We start from the raw sequence: 19,982 nt of genomic DNA on the forward strand, positions 1-19,982 counted from the left end.
AGTCCCGTCCCCCTTAGTTCATGTCCATGGGTTGTGCATATAAGTTCTTTGGCTTCACCCTTTTCTATATTATTCTTAAGTTCCCCCTGTCTATTTTGTACCAACCGATTATGCTTCTTAATCCCTGCGCCATATCCCCATTTCTCCCCATCCCCCCTCCCAGCTGATAACCCCCCAAATAATCCCCATACCTATGATTCTGTTCCTATTCTGGTTTGCTTAGTTGGATTTTGTTTTTCTTTTTTAGATTCAGTTGTTGATACTTGTGAGCTTGTTGTCATTTTAGTGTTCATAGTTTTGATCTTCTTTTTCCTAAATAAGTCCCTTTGACATTTCATATAATACTGGCTTGGTGATGAGGAGCTCCTTTAGCTTTACTTGTCTGGAAAGTACTTCATCTGTCCTTCCATTCTAAATGATAGCTTTGCTGCATAGAGTAATCCTGGTTGTAGGTTGCCTTTCATCACATTGAATACTGCTTGCCAGTCTCTTCCTGCCTGCAAAGTGTCCTCTGAGAAATCAGTTGATAGTCCTATAGGCACCCCACTGTAGGCAACTCTCTGCCTCTTTCTTGCTTCCCCCAGGACTCTTTATCTTTCACCTTTGACATCTCAGTCATGATGCATCCTGTGTGGTCCCCTCTGGGTCCAGCTCACCCGGGACCCTCTGTGCTTCCCAGACCTGTATGTCCATATCCTTCACAAAATTTGGGAAGTTTTCCCCATTTTTTTCAATTCTTGCTTCCTCATTCTGCACTGGTTGACTGTTTTTTTTCTTCCTTATGTTCCAAACCATTGATTTGAACCCCAGTTTCCTTCCCTTCACCATTGGTTTTGTGTCAGTTTTCCTTCATTTCACCTAGCATAGCCTTCACTTCTTCCCTTATGTGTCTGCCATACTCAAGCATATCTGTCAAGCCTGTGAGCATCTTTATCACCAGTGTTTTGAATTCTTCATCTGTTAGGTTGGCTATCTCCTCATCTGTGAGGCTGGCTATCTCCATGTCGCTTTGTTCTCCCACTGGAACCTTGATCCATTTTCCCCTTTGGGCCATACTTCTCTGTCTCCTCATTCTGACAGGCTCCTGTGTTTGTTTGCCTCTGTGTCCCAGGTAGAGCTGTCACTGCTGTTACATTGTGAGGGGCGGACCCTTAGATATTCCTCAGTACAGGGTGACCTGTTTCACCACGTTGCGGCGCTTTACTGTGGGGGAGGGGTCCGAGAAGGAACAATGCCGCCTGCCCAGCACTTGCCCCTTATCCAGGCACTTCTCCCACTTCTGTACGGGACTGGTGCCTCTCTAGCTGTTGCCCTGGCCATCGTTCCCAGAGCGGGTGGGTCTGCGGATGTTCTAGGACTGTGGGGGTCCTTTAAACAAGAGGACTCTGCTGAGAGACTGGCAGTTTCTTCCTCTGCCCCAACCCCCACTGGTTTGCACAGTCAGAAGAAATAAGGCTTGATTTTCCCCAGTGCTGGGACCGTGAGCTGCAAGGTCCAGTGAGGAGCTGGGAATGCTCCCAGGTGTCTCTCCTTTTTAAAATGTGTGACTATGCTTTCTCCCAGCCTGCTGCTGCCACCACTCTTGCCGCCACCACACCGAGTCATCTCTTCCCTGGCTCTGCCCCTCCTACCTGTCTGGATCAGTATTTCTTCTTTATATCTTTGTTTGCTGGACTTCCATGCAGTTTGATTTTCTGGAACTTCTGGTTGTTTCTAGTTTTGAGGTAGTTGTACTTCTCAGTTGTGGAGGGAGATGCAGCGTGTCTGTCTACGCCTCCATCTTGGCCAGAGTCCCATATATATATATTCAAATTTTTATATTCAATTAAATTTAATTCATAAGGTTTTGTGTCTACCTTGGATTTCAGAAAATGTAGCTGCTTCTTCAAAGTACTTTCCGCTAGACTTCACTTGAACATGTATGTTATTCAAAGATTTATCTGTTTTGTGCCAATGAAGGGAGCTCATTAAAACTCATAATATTTCTTATGGAATTCAATTAAAATATATTTCAATTAAACAGCCTTATGAAATTCATATTTCCATCAGTCGTCGTCGGCAGCCGTCCGTCTCGAGAGACAATGGTGTAGCTTCTTAAGAGTCTATCTGCACAGCGGAGAATGGCTGTGCAGTCCAACTCGGGAGTGACACGGTATCTGTCTCCTCCCGTGTTGAATCAACATCTTGTGATGACGCTGGAGTGTCCTCTCCAGTGAAGCTGAAGCTACAGAGCCTGGGCAGGGTGATATGGAGGGTCTGCTGTTGCCCATACAGCAGACCCCCCCTCTCTTCGCAGCTGAAGGGTCCAAGGGAAAGACGGAGTCAATACAGCTTGGCTTCAGGTGCGCCGCAGGAGTTGCCGGTGTTGACTACAACGTCAAACCGCCTTAGGGACTCCGGCTCCGGATTTTGTGTCGGGGTTTACTCCCTTAGCCTTTCCCCTGAAGAGGTATGCCGCAAGGCAGCGGAGGTTTTTTGGAGTCAGAGTTTTCCTTCTCTGATTTCCATCAGTATTTCTTTTTAAAATATAATCCCCCATAAAAATTAAATGTCTGGAATATTACATGTGTTATAAAGCCATGGAGATGTTTTATTGGGAAATATTTTTAGCTTAAACATATAAAAATAGTAACTACTACATATATTTATAGTAATTTAATAATATCCTCCTCCCAAAATCACATTTATGGATTGTACTGAAAAGTGTATTGCCATTAATTTGATGATCTATGCAATTTTTAATAATTTGAAGATCAAAAGCATTAAGATAGGATTATTTAAAAAGTAAAATAACTTGGTATGAAAATTTTTTTTAAGTTTCTAAAATTCTAAAGGATTTGAATGCCTCACGAGAGAATCATTTCTAAGTTTTAATAAAGTTCAGGGTACAAATTATCTTTGTATCTAAAAAAACCCAATTTACTTATTAAATTCAAAAATATTTACTATATTGAGAAAAATATAACTTTTGACTTATTTTAAGAAAATAAATGCACTGAATAGCAGCATACTTATCACTGATTCAGTAGATTTTGACTTTTAATTGAGGAAGACGTTTACTGCATAATATGAAATGAAAATATAAATTTTCAATTCTGTCTCCTTCCCAGTTTATTTCTGGGGCATTCACACGTCACTAAATAATATCTTACCACTGAAGGAAAAGGCAACTCGATAATACATCTGGACCCAAGTATTTCATTAGTTTCACTGGCTCTAGTGAATACCCGCAAGGGAATGATAGTAAATCACAGTGAGACTATGACAGCTATGACAGGTATCTGATAATAACATTATTACCTACTCTTAACAATTCAAACATCTAACAAATCAATCACAACTCTCCATTTAAAAAGTGACAATAAGCTTTAAGAATTTCCAACACACCCAGTTTGCGCATGCCACATTTTGACCTGAGTGAGATAAGTCATAATCTCTTGAGGTTTCTTTTAGTTTGTTTGATTTTAATCTATAAACAAAGGAGACTGGTATAACCCACTGGTTCTCTACAGGGGCAGTACCCTAGGAGACATTTTGGAAACAGGAAAGAGCATTTTTAGTTTTTAGTGATTGGCACTAGGGCGCAGGGCTTAGAGTTCTGCCACACATCCAGGAACCAGTCCCATGTCCCCAACAACTTTCAAATGTCCTTCTGTTCATTCCTTTCATTTGAACCTTCAGTATGACTATCTGAAGCTAGAGGGTAACTTATTTTTACATATTTCAGTTTTAACGAACACTGAATTTTCCAGGGATTCAACCCCCATGTAAATATGCACTTTTGTTTGGACTTGACTAAGAGTCATTGCCATTTCAGAAAAATCACTTCACCCACCACACATCTGCTCACTGTATCTGAGTCAACAATATGGCACACCTGGATCAGAAATTCTTTTGCAAAGACTGCATTCATGGCAATGCTATCAATAGGTGCAAATACTCACCTACTTCATCATGTCTCCCAATAGTCATGACTGAGCACTTATATATTAAAATGTACAATGTTTTTATATACATTTCTTTCCTGTTATTTTATATCAAGATTAGGGCATTGTATTTGGTTATTTTTAACATAACCTACTTATAACATGCAATTATCCATAAATTTCATTACAGGACACCAAAAGTAATAGTAGTATTTTATGAAAACCAAACACTAGATCTGATAGGGATGCAAACAACTGACCTAAAATATAATGTAAGGCTGCTTGCATCTTCAACATTCCTTGATTCTGTGAAAAACTTTCAGTTTGGTAAGCCCTAATCATCAGTAAAGACTTACTTCTACTTTTACATTTGAAAATATTGCAATTAAGTTAAAAAGAGAAATGCATATGGTTGCTGAAGTGATACATTAAAACAGACTCCACTAAACTCCTAAATATTTGTGTGAGTAGTGGGAGATGCCATAGTGATGATCCCTTTTAAAGTTAACAGAGAGGGACAGAAAAATACTGAAGGTAGAACAGGAGCTTCCACATCTGTTTGATCTCAAGAGGCTATACTACTGACCTTACAGGTGACATACCCTAGCCTCTCCTTGGAGTGAGGGTCACATTTTAGTGATATACTGCCTTAGCATTTCTTCCATAAAGTTCATTCAAGAAAATATATATTGGTAAGGATTGTAAATGCTCCAAATGTGGGGCAAGAAGAAAACCTCTCATAACCAAACTGCAAAGTCTACTTAGCAAAGCCTGTCATTCAAAAAAAAAACAAAAAACACCTTCAACTGAACACTGGTTTAGTTATACTGGTAACTACACTCCCATTTTTCTCAGGCAATCATTCTCTGTTATCAGACTGAGAAATAATCAATATTCCCATTATGTTAATTTTCAGTTTGTGAAAATGTACTGAAGTCATTATATCAGGAACTGCATTACCCCTTCCCCACACAACTGGATTCTCAGCACATCCACCTTCTCCATTATGTCTGACCACTCACTATTATTACCTCTTTCCCCTAGCATATTAGTGCCCATGGAGGCAACAATTTTTTGACATTCCAAAGACTTGCATATGTTTAAAAAAATTCCCTAGAACAAAGTGTGAGGAAATACTCCCTGGTGAAAAAGATCTACTTCATTTATAATATATATATATATATACATATATATATATGTATATATATATATGTTGTGGCCAAATGACTTAAGTTTGGCTCACAAACCAAAATAAGTGAGAGACTGGGAACAAGCAATTAGAAAATTCTGCAGTTAAACATTTAGTTTTTAACTCTTCTATGTTTCTGAAGATAAGAAATAATTAATAATTTGTATAGAAAGGAAAAACTTCTATCATCAGCAGTATCTTTCATAAATGATTCTTTTAATTTTACATACCAATTTTCTGAAACCTTATGTCTTTAACCAACTAAACTCATGAAACATAAAAGGATTTGGGAACCAAAAGTGCTTAATCCTCAAGTTTCCCATATAGTCAGTATTTGGGTTTACAATGATTATGGGTTGATGTCCATGATAAGGGACACATTTTAACATAATGAAACATTTTAAATCTACATTACTGAAAAAATAAGAAAAAGAATTTTCACCACTGGCCCTCTGAAAAAGAAAATGGCATAGCAACGGGACTCAGCTCTTACCCGCAGGGCCTCGATGACAAGGTCTCTGGCCTCCAGCTCCCCTTCCATCACGCTGAGAAGCATCCGGAGCTCAGATTTACTTAGAGTGTCCACATCAAACTCTTTTCTCTACAACACAAATTTTTTAAAAAGCAATGAAAAAACTATTTCTAGGAACAATACACATGTTTATGTATATAGCCCCTTTAGAAGGAACATGTTCTTTGTTACCCCGCCTACCCACCCATACACAGACACGCAGACACACACACGGAGCAGGTATGCAATGTATAAGCTTTATTCCAGTGGCTCAGTATATCCAAGAAGCACTGGGGCCCTGCTAGGCAGCAGACCATCTCCCCTGACCTCGTAAATCTCTCCATTAGGTAGACCAATTTTCCCAGCCTGTATGGACATCTAGATTCAGAATCTTTTCAAATTGTGCCACAAATACATCAGGGAGAAGTTTCAAGGGTAGCCAAGGAAGCATAGAATGTATTCCTAGAGCAGCCCCAATATAAAGGCTCCTGGAAGGTTTTTATAAATTCCAGAACATCCAATAGTAACAGGTCACGCTTTTAGAACACTCTGCAACGGAGGCCATCAGCTGGCAGCCTACAGCAAAACCTAGCCCACAGATACGTATTAGTTGGGCCACAAAATGTTTTGATGTTTTATTCAGCCAGCATTAGAAAAACCTGAAGACGTCACCAAAAAATCCAAATCTCTGGCTTTTTTTCAGACCTCAGATGATGGGGTAACCCCAGATGCATGTTCCCATGGGGTAATGCACAGAACCAAATAGCAGCAGCCCCTTTGGAAGGAACATGCTCTTTACTTTGAAACACAAACACACACACACATGGCAGTATGCACTTTTGAAAGGCCTGGCCTGCCACCCACATTTTGTTATCTGGGCCTATGGTGAGGTGAGTCTAGAACCCCTGCTATATAGTTATCAAATGCTTCCGATACAATGCCTCTGTAGCTTCTTGTCATTCCAAGGTGGATTAGGCTGGAATAAATGTGCCTTCCAGAGACCCAGCTGCACCGTGAGGCACTGGCTCCAGGACCCTGGGGTCATAATCCTTACCTATCACTCTTCCAGCCCTGCTGTCTTCTCTGCATTCCTTTTCTAGTGACTGCATCCAGTATCATTATTTTAAATCCCACTGATATACCAGCAATTCCAATTCTGTTTCCAACTCTGCCTGCTATTCTCATAGCAAGTTTTATGAGCAGGTGTTCAGGCAGTCATATTCCAGGTGAAAGTAAGAGAGGATCAGTGTTCACAGTTCTGCCTGGAAGAGTTTTCCACAGTCTCAGCTCCCTCCACAGCACATGCTCTGCTGAGCCCTTCTGGGGAGAGACTCATCTGATAAACCCAGTCACCATCAGAGGGCAGCGGACACACAATCATCCCCAAATGTCTCAAAATAGCCAGCCTCAGAAGCCATACTTCGGGACATTCCAGAATATCTCTTCACATTTGCATAGCACCCAATGGTTTCTAACGTATTCTCAAAAAAACAAATCTAATCTGTAAGATATCACCTTGTCTATGTTTCAGTTGAGAGAATCGCAACTAAGAGAAGTTGGATAATGTGCCCAGACCATGCAACCAAGAAATGGCGGAACTACAAATAAGTGTTTAACTTGTCCACACACTTTACCAGCACAGACACTCTAGAGATGAAAAATAGTGCCATTCTATCGATCAGCTAATGAGAAGTAATTTAGCTGTAACTGACCCTACACTATCCCTTTGACACAGTAGTAAACATGACAAGTCCAGGGGCTTTCAAACAGGCAAGACCAGAAACTGGTTGCTTCTCAGTTTCAAAGGAACCTTCTAAAGGCTATAATAATAGTATAAAGGGGAAAGAAACCAGAGGTTGTGGTTCTTGAAAGAAAGATTTTATCAACATCACTAGCCATCAGAGATGCAAATGAAAACCACAATGAGATACCACCTCATACCTGTCACAATGGCCATTATTACCAAATCAACAAACAACAAATGTTAGTGAGGATGTGGAGAAAAGGATCCCTAGTGTACTGTTAGTGGAAATGCAGACTGGTGCTATAAAAAAAGTGTGGAATTTCCTAAAAAAACTAAAAATGGAACTGCCTTTTGATCCAGCAATTCAACTGCTGGGATTATACCCAAAGAATCCTGAAACACCAATTCAAAAGAACCTATGCACCCCTATGTACATAGTAGTGCTATTTACAATAGCCGAAGTGCTGGAAACAGCCGAAGTGCCCATCAGTAAAGGAGTGGTTCAAAACACTGTGGTACATTTACACAGTGGAATGACTACGCAACAGAAGGAAAGAACTCCTACCTGTTTGTGACAGCGTGGATGGAACTGGAGAATATTATGCTTAGTGAAATAAGACAGGAGGTGAAAGACAAATACCATATGATCTCACCTAATACAGGATCCTAATGAACAAAACAAGCAAACCAACAAAATAGAACCAGAGGCATAGAAACAAGGAACAGACAGACAGTGGCCAGAGGGGCGGGGGGGAGCGGGAGGAGGGAAAGAAGGGAAAGAGTCTAGTCAAGGAACATGTATAAATGACCCATGGACATGGATTACAGGGTGGGGGTTGACTGTGGGGTGGGGGGAGTGGAGAACAATGGGGGAGGGGAGATTTTTTTTAAAGCCATAAAGCTTTAATTATTTTTTTTAAAAGAAAGATTTTAAAAGGATCTTCATCTTAAAATTGTTTCTTTTTGCACATACATTAGAGCAATAGTTTGGAAAGGCAGGGGCTAAAAAAGAAAAGGAAAGAAAATAAAAAGCTGTAGCATGCCTAAAGCATAAGTAATTCTAGGAGGCTTAAAAGGTTAACTTAGTGGCATTCCTTGTGCCTAGTAAAATCCAATACATGTATTCCCTCACTTATCACGGGTATTACATTCCAGACCCCCTGCGAAGTAGGAACCTTACGTTTATTCTACACTCTTAAACCTACGTAACTTTAACAACATACGTATACAGTACCGCAAAATCCCACGATATAGCTAAAAATCCACAATAAATAATTAAATATAATATTTTAAAAAATCCCTGATACAGTGAAGCCATGATAAGTGAACCATGATATAGCGAGGGACTACTGTATACTAGGGCTCAAAGTCTGCTTCCACTCTCTAGTCACAAAAGTCTTATAACTCAAATATTCTCAAATTCAGACACAGAGAATAAATCACCTGGAGGCCTTGTTAACACAGACTGCTGGGGCTCCACAACTGGAGTTTCCAGTTGAGTTATGTCTGAGGTGGGGCCCTGAAATTGCCTTTCTAATAAGCTCCTGCTGCTCCTGCTGGTCCAAGGACTACACTTGAAGAATCATTTCTGCAACTTACCCTAGTCTCTATTTTCTCAACTATATAATAGAAAATTTAACATCTATCCCACAAAGTTCTTGTGAGGATAAAACAAAAACATAAATTAAGTAAGAACTAAATAAAGATAGGTGGTTGTTATTAATAAAGGTAGGTGATTGTTATTAAACCTGAGCACCCAGGGGTTTTATGGGACTACAGGCCTATTTCTTTGAAAATCTACCAGCCCAAGTCCAATCAACTCAGTTTATTGACTATGATGAAAGACAAACTCTTTTGTCTTCATTTTCCCCACTGACATGGGAGAGTAAGTTGCAATTCTTATGTGCTTTAGAGCAGCGATTTTTAACTTGTGTGCCACAAGAATTTTTAAAACATGCAATACCTGACTATTTAGTCAGGGGCATCAATTTATTTTCCCTTAGATAGTCAAATTTAAAAAATGACAACAGCCAACAGCTGTCTAATGTAAATAAATCAAAATTATACCTTTTCTTTTCAGGGCAGCAAAAAATATACTTTTGGGTGTGCTGCAGAATTTTAGTAATTAGTTTATGTGTGTCATGAGATGAAAAAGGTTGAAAATCACTGCTTTAGAGGGTAATGTTTTATTAATGTTGCTGGTTGTTCTAAAGGTTTTTATTAATTGTATATTTTACTGTCCTTGTTTTCCCAAAGCTTTATAAGTAAAGCGCTCCATTTTAAAAACTAGTAAATTATGAAAGACATTGCCAGGATTTTTATTCATATTAGAGTTAGGAGAGCTTGCCCTGGTTCCATCATCATCAACATCACAGCATGTGCATGAAACAAACACTTCTGGTTTGGTTTTCTTTTTTTTTAATTTTATTTAATTTTATTTTTTAAATTAATTTTTTTGTTTTTTCAATTACAGTTGTCGTCCCATTTTTCCCCCATTGCTCCCCCCCACCCAGCCCACCCCTTCTCCCTCAATCATATCCCCCCATTGGCCATGTCCACGAGTCATTTATACATGTTCTTTACACCCTTCCCTTACTTACCCCCTTCTCTCCCTCCCCCTTACCCCCTCATAACTGTTATTCTGTTCCTTGTTCAGTTTTGTTCATTTGTTTGTGTTGTTCCTTAGTCTCCTGTATTACATGAGATCATAAGGTATTTTTCTTTCATTGCCTGGCTTATTTCACGAAGCATGATTCTCTCTAGTTCCATCCACGTTGTTGCAAATGGTAGGAGTTCCCCCTTTCTTTCTGCTGCATAGTATTCCATTGTGTAAATGTACCAGTTTTTTAATCCACTCATCTACAGATGGGCACTTAGGCTGATTTCAGCACTTAGCTATTGTAAACAGTGCTGCTATGAACATAGGGGTGCATAAGTTCTTTTGAATCACGGTTTTAGGATTTTTCTGGTATAATCCTAGCAGTGGAATCGCTGGTTCAAAAGGCAGTTCCATTTTTAGCTTTTTGAGGTACTTCCATATTGTTTTCCATAGTGGCTGCACCAGTCTGCATTCCTACCAACAGTGCAGTAAGGTTCCCATTTCTCCACATCCTCGCCAGCACTTGTTGTTTGTTGATTTGTTGATGATGACCATTCTGACTGGTGTAAAGTGGTTCTCATTGTGGTTTTTATTTGCATCTCTCTGATGGCTCATGATGTTGAGCATTCTTTCATGTGTCTATGGACCCTCCGTGTATCCTCCTTGGAGAAGTCAAACAGTTCTGTTTTTTGATGTATCAGTAAAAAGATAAATTCATTAAAATAAAAATCATGGTTTCAAGGGTCCTTGCTAAACCATGTTGTTACACAATGGAATGTTTTTAAAAAACCAGTCTCTCATCATAATATATTCGGTTGGCCAAAAATTTGTTTGGTTTTCTCCATAAGTAGCGCTTAGTTGTCTTTATAACTTCATTCAAAACAATCTTGTTAGATTGTACTGTGACAGCTGTCATATCAATGTGCATTTAAAAGAAAACATCAAAACTGTTGAATTTTTGTGTAGACATTTTAATATTGAAGATGGAAGGAAATAAGCAACATTTTTTGGCATATTATGCTTTATTATTTCAAGAAAGGTAAAAATGCAACTGAAACGCAAAAAGAAAAAAAAAAAGATTTGTGCAGGGTATGGGAGAAGGTGCTGTGATCGATCGAACATGTCAAAAGCGGTTTGCAAAGTTTTGTGTTAGAGATTTCTCACTAGATAATACTCCACAGCTGGTAGACCAGTTGAAGTTGATAGTAATCAAATTGAGACATTAATTAAGAACAATCTACATTATACCATGTGGGAGGATAGCCGACATACTCAAAATCTCCAAATCAATAGTTATTGTGAAAAATAAAAAATGTGTCTTTTATTTTACAGAAAAAAACCATATGGACTTTTTGGCCAACCCAAATTACTATATCCTGGCCTGCAAGAATAAAAATATTATAAATTTTTTGAAGTATCATTCTCCATTGCTTGATGTTTCTATCCCCTATTCTGTCCAAATAGAGTAAAAGAAATCATATGAAAATGTCACAGGGCATAAGACTTTGGGTATTTTGGGTGTTTTAAAAATAAATTCAAAGCATTTTGGTATTTTTAGAAAAATAAAGATGTCCAAAAGCAAAAATCCAAATAAAAAGTGTTATTATTGCTTCATAGAAATGCCACTTATCTGATCTGAAACACATGTCATAAAAAAATATCTAGATATAGAAAAAGTAATGAAATTTTCTTAGTTTATGAACAAAATAATTGTTCTAAATATTATATTTAAAAATCACTTTGTTGAGGTATGAATGACACACCAAATATTTACATATTTAATGTATACAATTTGATGAGTTTGGAGATAAGTGTACAACCATGAACCCATCACCATAATCTATGCCATAAACAAGTCTGTCACCTCCAAAAGTTTCCTCCACCCTCTTTTTTAAAAAATACTCACCCCAGGATATATTTATTGATTAAAAGGAGAAAGGGAAACAGAAGGAGGAATGAGAGAGGGAAGGAGGGAGAAACATCAACTGGTTGCTTCCTTTTTGCACCCTGATCAGGGATCAAACCCTCAACCTTTTGGTGTATGGAACGATGCTCCAACCAACTGAACCACCCAGCCAGGGCCTATCCTCTTTTTTTTAATAAATTTTATATTTAAAAAAAACTAACTTGATACCTAATTTGCAAAAGTAAGATACAACAAGACAAGATCCAAATGCCACACTCACATAAAAAATTAGGACCAAATCAGACCACCCATGAAAACATGACACCCCTCTTCAAAAAAAAGTCACAGCGCACATGTTCACAGACTAAGCTTTATTATTACTGTACTTCCTTGTCCTAATTAACAAAGGATGATCCAGATCTCACCTTTTAGTCATGGCAAGGTGCTCAAAACAAACAAACAAACACCTACTAGGTTTCAACTCTGCAGGCCTCTCCTCTGCTCATGTTTAATGTCTGTCAGAAAAAGTACTCCAGGAAAAGTGCTTCTTAACACCAAATTCTACAAATCTGTCATGGCAAGCTTAAACTAATCCAGAGTCTAGTCATTTCATAGACAGAAAGCCTTTTGGGGGAGATAAACAAATTATATATAAAAGAGGAGACACAATCTCAAATTTACTGTTTAACACAGCAGTTTTCAGTTGGTGTGGGGAGGGCCTTCTTTTCTAGTTTCCACATAGGGTGAGAGAGAAAGAGAAAGGAGGAGGGATGGAAGGAGAATAGAACCTAGCTGAACTGTCATCTGAAATTGTCAGAACTGAGCAGGGACCAATATCAAGTTTCCTTTAAAAACACTCCCCCAGTCTGAACCGCAAATTAAAAAATGCTGGGTTTATCTATGCAATTCGTCACAGCCAAACAGAGCCAGAAGAAGCATCTTTTTTAATAATTAATGGAGTCAGCAAGTAAATGATGTGTAAATAATAGAGGTAAGTAAATAATTAATAGTTCAATCATTTCCATTCGTAGTTTCAAAATCCACTCAAAACAATATAAACGGGACAATTTTGTGTGTGCCTTTAAAGCAACATACAGAAAACTTGGGGTCAGCTCTCTGTGGTCACAGACCTCAAATTAACCACACTGCCTGGGGTCTTTCATGCAAAAAAGCAACTCAGTATATTAGGAGGTAAAACTGACAAGCAAACAGACTGTCAGAAAGGAATCCTAGTAATGGATGTAACTAATTTTAAGTATGATACAAGAAAACTGGAGTGAAAAGCAGGAAAGAGGCTCGGGCAGGGGTGGTAGCCTCTGATTATTAAGGACAGCTACCACCTTTTCCTCCTTTCAGATCTCCCATCAGTCCCTATTTTCTCTGGAATAAAAGGACCAGAGCTCAGATAAAACAAATGTCTACAGTATTTCCAACCCAACTCAGCTTTTCAATGTTACATCAGTCCTATGTGAGACATGGGTCAATTCCACCTGCAAGCTGGCATCCAGATCCAGTAATTGTCCATTCAGAAGCTTATACTGCACTGAAGAGGATGATCTGGGTTATCTGCAGGTGGCAAATGTCAGCATGCTGATTTTCCAATGAAGAGGCTTAAGCATGAATGACTAAAGGATATTCTTACACTTACAAAACCCTTCTGTGGAAGAGCTCAGGCCCTTGAAATTACCTTATTGCCTTTTCAATGAAATATAAAAATGTCAAAACCAAACCATTTGGGAAAAAGTATCTACTCCACAGAGCAAAGTTAATGCGCTTACACACACACACACACACACAAAAAAAAAAAAAAAAAAAAAAAAAAACCTACATACTATTCTGAAATAGCTCACTGCATACTGAGATTTATAAGTACAAATAATTTTTAAAAGCCATCAACAAACAATTGCAACAGAGTGTGGTATAAGCTATTAAACTCATGTTTTCAAGAAGGAAGTAATTATATGCTAATATGTCAAGAAACTGTCACTTGAGGATATATAATAATAAAGTGACACAGAAATGTTAAAAAATAACCTTTTAGATTCTCCTCAACCTATTTGTTATTTATTAACAATTTATTCCAAGAAAGCATTTTTTCCCCTTAAAACCAGGATTTCTACATGAATGACATCATATTGCACATGGCATTAATACTTTGAACTCATTTTTGTATGTTATTTATAACTAATTAAACTAAATATTTTTAAATCCTTTGCTATCAATGTCATCATGATCATCATCATCGCTCTTATAATTGGCCTCCATCTCATTACATAATTGGCAAAGACAAAAGACAAGTTTCCTTTTCTATGTTATATAAGTCTTGTAAAGGAGCTCCAATAGAGAATACAATTAAGTACATTTAAATAAAGTCTTCTAAAGCATTATTCAAGTGTGCTTAATGCTTAGGTGGCAAAATGTGTGGGCTTGGAAGGGAGACAATGCTCCCATCTTCCTAGGCATATTCAAAGTGGAATTTCAGTCCCATATTTCTGGGCATTTGCAGATGATTCCAAAGCCTTGCCTAATCTCTGTTTTCCTCCCCAGTCTTTTCTTCCCTTTTCCTGTTTCCAAACTTCCCTGTCTTTGTCTTGATACCCTTTGGGGGATTTGGCCTTGATTCTATTACAGGAAGAATTTAGGATGGGGAGTGGTACAGTTACCATCTTACCACTGCACTCCCAGCCTCCATCAGTATTTTGAAGAGAAAAAAAGTCTAAATGGAAAACTAATAGTGTTGGATACTAAAATAATTTTTTAAAAATATTTAAAGTATCTGAAACATTATGAGAAAAGCAGCTCAGAAAGGGACCACATACGAGAGAAAATTCAACAAAGAATAAGGGTCATCCTTCTGAAACAAAAGAAGATCTTTTACATCTATAATGTTAATTATTACAAATCCCAGGCCAATAGTTCCATTACAATCTGGTAACACACAAGGTAAACTGTCCAATTTTCCAATCAATATTAAGTATTATGATACAGCTTCTTGGTGAGTGTTCATTTTCTTCAGTCAATAAATATTGGGGAAATACCTACCATGCTCCTGACACTGTGCTAAGCTACCTTTGCTTTCTTTTAAAAACACACACCTCTTCCTGAAGGAAGAAGCTGCTCCCTCCCAGCCACAGACTTGCTCTCCAGAAGATAAACAGCAGGTATGTAAATTGCTAAGTACCAAGTCTGTGAAATGTTTTCTCACCTCACAGTTACCTGAAACACAAGAGAATAGGACCAACTGGATTCAAATAGAGAGGTGAAATGCTTTATGCTTTTCTCTAAACAATATTGCTCCTGTGAGAAATATAACAACAATGCCAACAACAATAATAAAGTCTAAACTATCAGTGCAAATATACAACCCATTATGTAAGAAGGAAAAAATAATAGAGTGAAAAGCATCACATCGAATGCAGTTATAGTCTAATCATGAGGGAACATTTCAGTTTATTTCCTCAACTTCTAGCCTATTTTTCTAAAGTACATAATTGATACTGAAATTGAAACTTTATATGCTGATCTTTGAAAGTCCCTCACATGTGAGCCTGGTCACCTCTCAAGGAATCCTAGAAAAATCCCAGCCACACTTGGACAAAGCTTCGTGTGGTCTCCCAGCCAAGGCCTCCTTACTTCTAAAGGCCCAGTTCAAATGCCATCCTTCTGTGGAATGTTTCCAGATCCTTCCACTAGTAATCCTCTCCGTGAATCTTCCTCCCCAAACTCCTAATGCAAATTATTTGTGCCTCTCATGACACCATCATCTCTGTTTTGATTCCTGGTATATGTCCATTTCTATCACTGGAATGTGTTACGTTAGGACAGCAAAGATATTACTCATGATGCCTCCATCTCAGTAAGTGCTCAGTAATGTATGTCCAATCTAGATTATTTTCTACTTAAAAATTACTGTGAAGTTTTCAATATTCTATAGCTGCCATATAATTATAATTGAGTTTATTTTAAAGAAAGGTTATCAAAATTGCCAAGAAGTTTCTTCTCATTGCATTTACTTTCAATACTATGTCTGGAAACAAAAACTTGAAGATGCTGGCTGTTTATTTAACATCACTGTTGTACATTTTTAACAAAATCATCGTTGAAGTTTTTTTCTTATCACTATCACTATGACAACAAATTTATATCTACCTTTTGCATAGTAGCTGCTCCAGAAAAGCCCAGAATGACAAGAATGTTGGTCTAGCCCTGACTGGTGTGGCTTAGTGAGTTGAGCATTGTACTTCAAACCAAAAGGTTGCCGGTTTAATTTCTGGTCAGGGCACATGTCTGGGTGTGGGCCAGGTCCCTAGTTGGGGGTGTGCAAGAGGCAACCAAGTGATGTTTCCCTCTCTCTCTTTCTCTCTCCTTTCCCCTCTAAAAAAGAAATAAAATCCTAAAAAAAGAAAAAGAAAAAAACAGAATGTTGGTATGCTTCCTAAACATAGCTCTATAAAGATCTCCCTTTTCCTTTCACTCTTACTTAGGTGACAATAAAAAACAGAAAGGGTTCTGTTTTTCATACTGCCTTATCCATTAGAAGTTATTTTCAGAGTAGAAATAGCAATATAGCACATAAAAGTCGTCACATTTGGCTAAGGTGCTGAAAATAACCCAGGTCTCTCGGCATGGTTCACAGCAAAAACTATTATTATTATCCTACTGAATAATGTAGCTGTTATACAGCTTTACACTTGGGATGCTTTCAGGATTTAATAGCTAAGAACAAGGATTGCAAACTAAATTTAAAACACTCCACTGAAAATCATATTAAGTTGAAAACTATAAATTAAATTTGTCTCTAAGCAACAATATAAATAGTCAAAACTTAGTGAAAACATTTACTTTCAAAAATAGCCTACTGCTTTGGAGTCTCCACTGGCTCATTACTGTCAAACATACATATAAAAGTCCATTATATGTAAACTGAAATAAAATAAAATGAAAAATAATCACACAAAAAAAAAACAAAATTTAAGTTGCCACAAACCCAAAATGCATAAAAATGCATTTCATTTTTAATCATTAGATAAGGAACAGTTATAATGACAAATATCATTCCTCAACCTAGATTTTCTTTAATTTAAAAACCAATCTACAGGACAACTGGCTGATATGGGAGGATCATGCCTTTTTAAGTGAAAAATAAAATGTTCAGTTTACTGCACAGAAGAGATCATAAAAATTTTACTATAAACTCAAAATTATTTAAAAATAAAGCACTATTAGATTAATAATCCTTTTTACTGCATCTCCTTACAACCCTAAAGAATTCTATGGAAATAACAAAAGACTTTGACTTTTACATATTTTACCGTGGCTATTCTCAATTCCAGGGTAAAATGATCAAATCCCCACCTATACAGAGTCTGAAAATCAGACTCCTGGAAATTTTCAACATCAGAAAGGGAATGCTGACCTTGTTAACACAAAAATATGCCTGGCATTCAAGGTTCTATTTACAATCTAACCAAATAAAACTACAGATCAGCTAAAAACCATAAATCAGATGTTTTTGTTTGGTTTAATTGTCAAGTGAGTAAAATACTGAAGCTAGCAGAAAGTAGCCTGTTTTAAGTAAACAAATTCAGCCTTCCTGGGAAACAAGAAAACACACACACACAAAACAGCTCTTTTTCCTCTCACTCACTCCCCTCACCATCTCTTGAGGAAGTAAGTACCAAATCATTTCAATTTCCTAGAGGCTTGTATTAATAGCAAGCTTCCTTATTGTACTTCACAGAGGGGAACGGATTCATTGCATCACGGTACGCAGGGTTAATCTGAAATCTTAAGAAAGCACGTATTTTCCAGGAAAATAAAAAATGAAAAATCAATTTTCCTTAAAGTTTCAACTCTCAACTTGACAGTTTCACAAGTGGAAATCAGCAATCCTCCTCTTCCTCCGTTTTTTCTTCTCTCCCTGTTTTCTTTTCCTTCCCAGGCTTGGCTCCTTTCACGCCCAAATAGCTTCCTCCACATCCCTCTTCTCCCGCTCCAGAAAGCCTCACCTCCAAGCTGAGAGGGAGGAAGTTAAAGCAGCCCTGGCTATTGACACTTGGCCCTGCTCCCTGCTGCTTGTGCACCGATTATGCTCAGGTCATGGGAAGAACTGAGGGACGTCCACTATCCTCTCACTCCATCCCACCCAGAATCTGGCGAGTGGTATCGCGCTATGGGTGGGAGGCGCTCCCACAGTTGCCTTTCTTTGCAGATCCTTGCAGCTTTCATGAAGCTCCTTCCCAAACCCAGAGAAGGTTGTCTTCCCAGGAAATGTGGGTCCAGCCATCCCTCAAGATAGGGCTGGAAACCACCACTGAGACTGTGTGCGTGGATATTCTGGGGGTGAAAGTAGAGGCCAGCGATGAGTGGAAGCTCATTCGGTGTCCAGACCCCAAAGAATACTGGATTGATTACCAGGTGCTGAACCTCCACCTCTGCCGGTCACCTCCTCAGGAAGAACGAAGACCCTTCCCACAACCCCAACCACCAACACTAAGACCCAAGGCGCTGGCATTCGGCGGCAGAGGTGCCCACAGCTGGGCACCGGGCCTCTCCCAAGGGGCCTCGGCACACGAACATACACAATGCTCATCCCCACACCTGCTTCGTGATGACCCGCCTCCCCCTCGTTGCTTTCCTGAGTCCGCTAAGAGGTTGCCAAGACACGCGCCCACAGCCACTTGAGCAGCCAGAAACGAACAATGGGAGGGGGTGTCAAGTTCACTGGGAAACACACCCTAAACCTCACCCCCGGCCAAAGGCTACCGTCCCAGAGGGAATGGGCGTAGGGGTCGCATGGGATGCAGGTAGTAAGCCCGGAGAACCTGGCGATCGAGGCTGCTTCCCGCGGGACTCAGAAAGGACAAGGGGGATCCCCATCCAGGCAGCCGCCTGGCCCCATAGGGGCCGGCCTCTGGCCACGAGGACACCCCGAGGAAAGGCACCTCGGGAAAGGGACACACCAGGGAGCCCGGGCTTAAAGAGTGCCCCAGGTTTCTGGGTCCAGCCGGGACTCTGGCTCCAGTCTACTCTCTCCCCACGCCCACCCCGAGACCTCGGTTACCGTCGCCTCCGCAGTGGTTCCTGCCGCGTCCTCCGGGGAGCGGGATAAGTCCGACTCGCAGCTCGGGCCGTCCGTCGCCATCTTCCTGCTTTAGTGGGTCCAAACTGGAGCTCCGAGCAGGGGCCCCAGGTTCAGCCCTCTCGGCACAGGCGGCGCTTCACCAGCTGTGGCCCGGGGACTCGGGCTCTCTCAGCCTTGCTGCTGCAGCGCTCCCTCCGCCCCTCGCTGCCACCCCCGCCGCCTTAACCCACTGAGCGCCGGGGAGCGGCCCACGACGCCCAGTTGGGCCCTCTCCCAGCCCCTGGCTGCAGGCAATAGGGGGCTGATCCTTGGAGGTACCAGAGATGGCACCCGCCCAGGCCCAGCTATGGCCCTTAGCGCAGATGGGAAGTCACAGCCCCCAGGTGCGGCGAAGGAAAGAAAGCACCCAAAAGGTGATTCGCCTGACATCGTCCCCACCAAGACGGCCGCACACAGACAGACCAGATGAAATGTCAGGCCTCCTGATCTGAATACTCTGTGACATAAGGAAAATCCTTTACTTCAGCCCCTCTGTCCCACCGCTGGGAAATCAAATAAGGCACCCTTTTTTGTTGTTGTTGTTTGTTTAAGTTTCTTTTTGTTTGTTTTTGCAAGACTGGAACCAGGGCGTTTTCATCCTCTTGGTGAATCTATCTAACTTTGTTTTACTGTATTGTTGCCTTGTGTCCTCCAAAAACCATCAACTCCCAAATCAAAATGCGTCCTGCTACCGTTTATTTCGGTGCACCTGGCCCCTCAGCCCATACCTTTCTATATAGTCTCTTTTTTCAGAGAAGTTGAAGCAGGGGGCCCTTTGATCCCAAGTGTGAGATGTTTTATGAAGGGCTAACCAAGAAATACTAAGTGCCATTGCTAGTAAAAAGAGGGTCTCTACTTTTAAGAGACTTTAAGAGAATTGCCTCTATGCAGTGTGTACCCACCTCCCAAAAATTTTTCCTAAAAATTGATTTTACGAGAATTAAAAGTTTTAAAAGACATTTCATGAGATTAATGAGTTAGGCC

At 39.7% G+C, this 19,982-nt stretch overlaps 1 protein-coding gene across 1 annotated transcript in view; it reads right to left on the reverse strand.

The window, feature by feature from the left end:
• CTTNBP2 (cortactin binding protein 2) overlaps positions 1-19,062 on the reverse strand; it is a 206,203-nt gene extending 187,141 nt beyond the window's left edge. Inside the window, 2 exon segments of the mRNA XM_090287406.1 lie at positions 5,609-5,716; positions 18,939-19,062. Of these exon segments, the coding sequence (XP_090143532.1) occupies positions 5,609-5,716; positions 18,939-19,019 (189 nt within the window). The 5' untranslated portion in view covers positions 19,020-19,062.
• Between the last annotated feature and the right edge of the window lie 920 nt (positions 19,063-19,982).

This window comes from Furipterus horrens, unplaced genomic scaffold (genome assembly GCF_987537825.1).
Source record: "Furipterus horrens unplaced genomic scaffold, mFurHor1.1.pri manual_scaffold_9, whole genome shotgun sequence".
Classification (NCBI taxonomy): Eukaryota; Metazoa; Chordata; class Mammalia; order Chiroptera; family Furipteridae; genus Furipterus; species Furipterus horrens.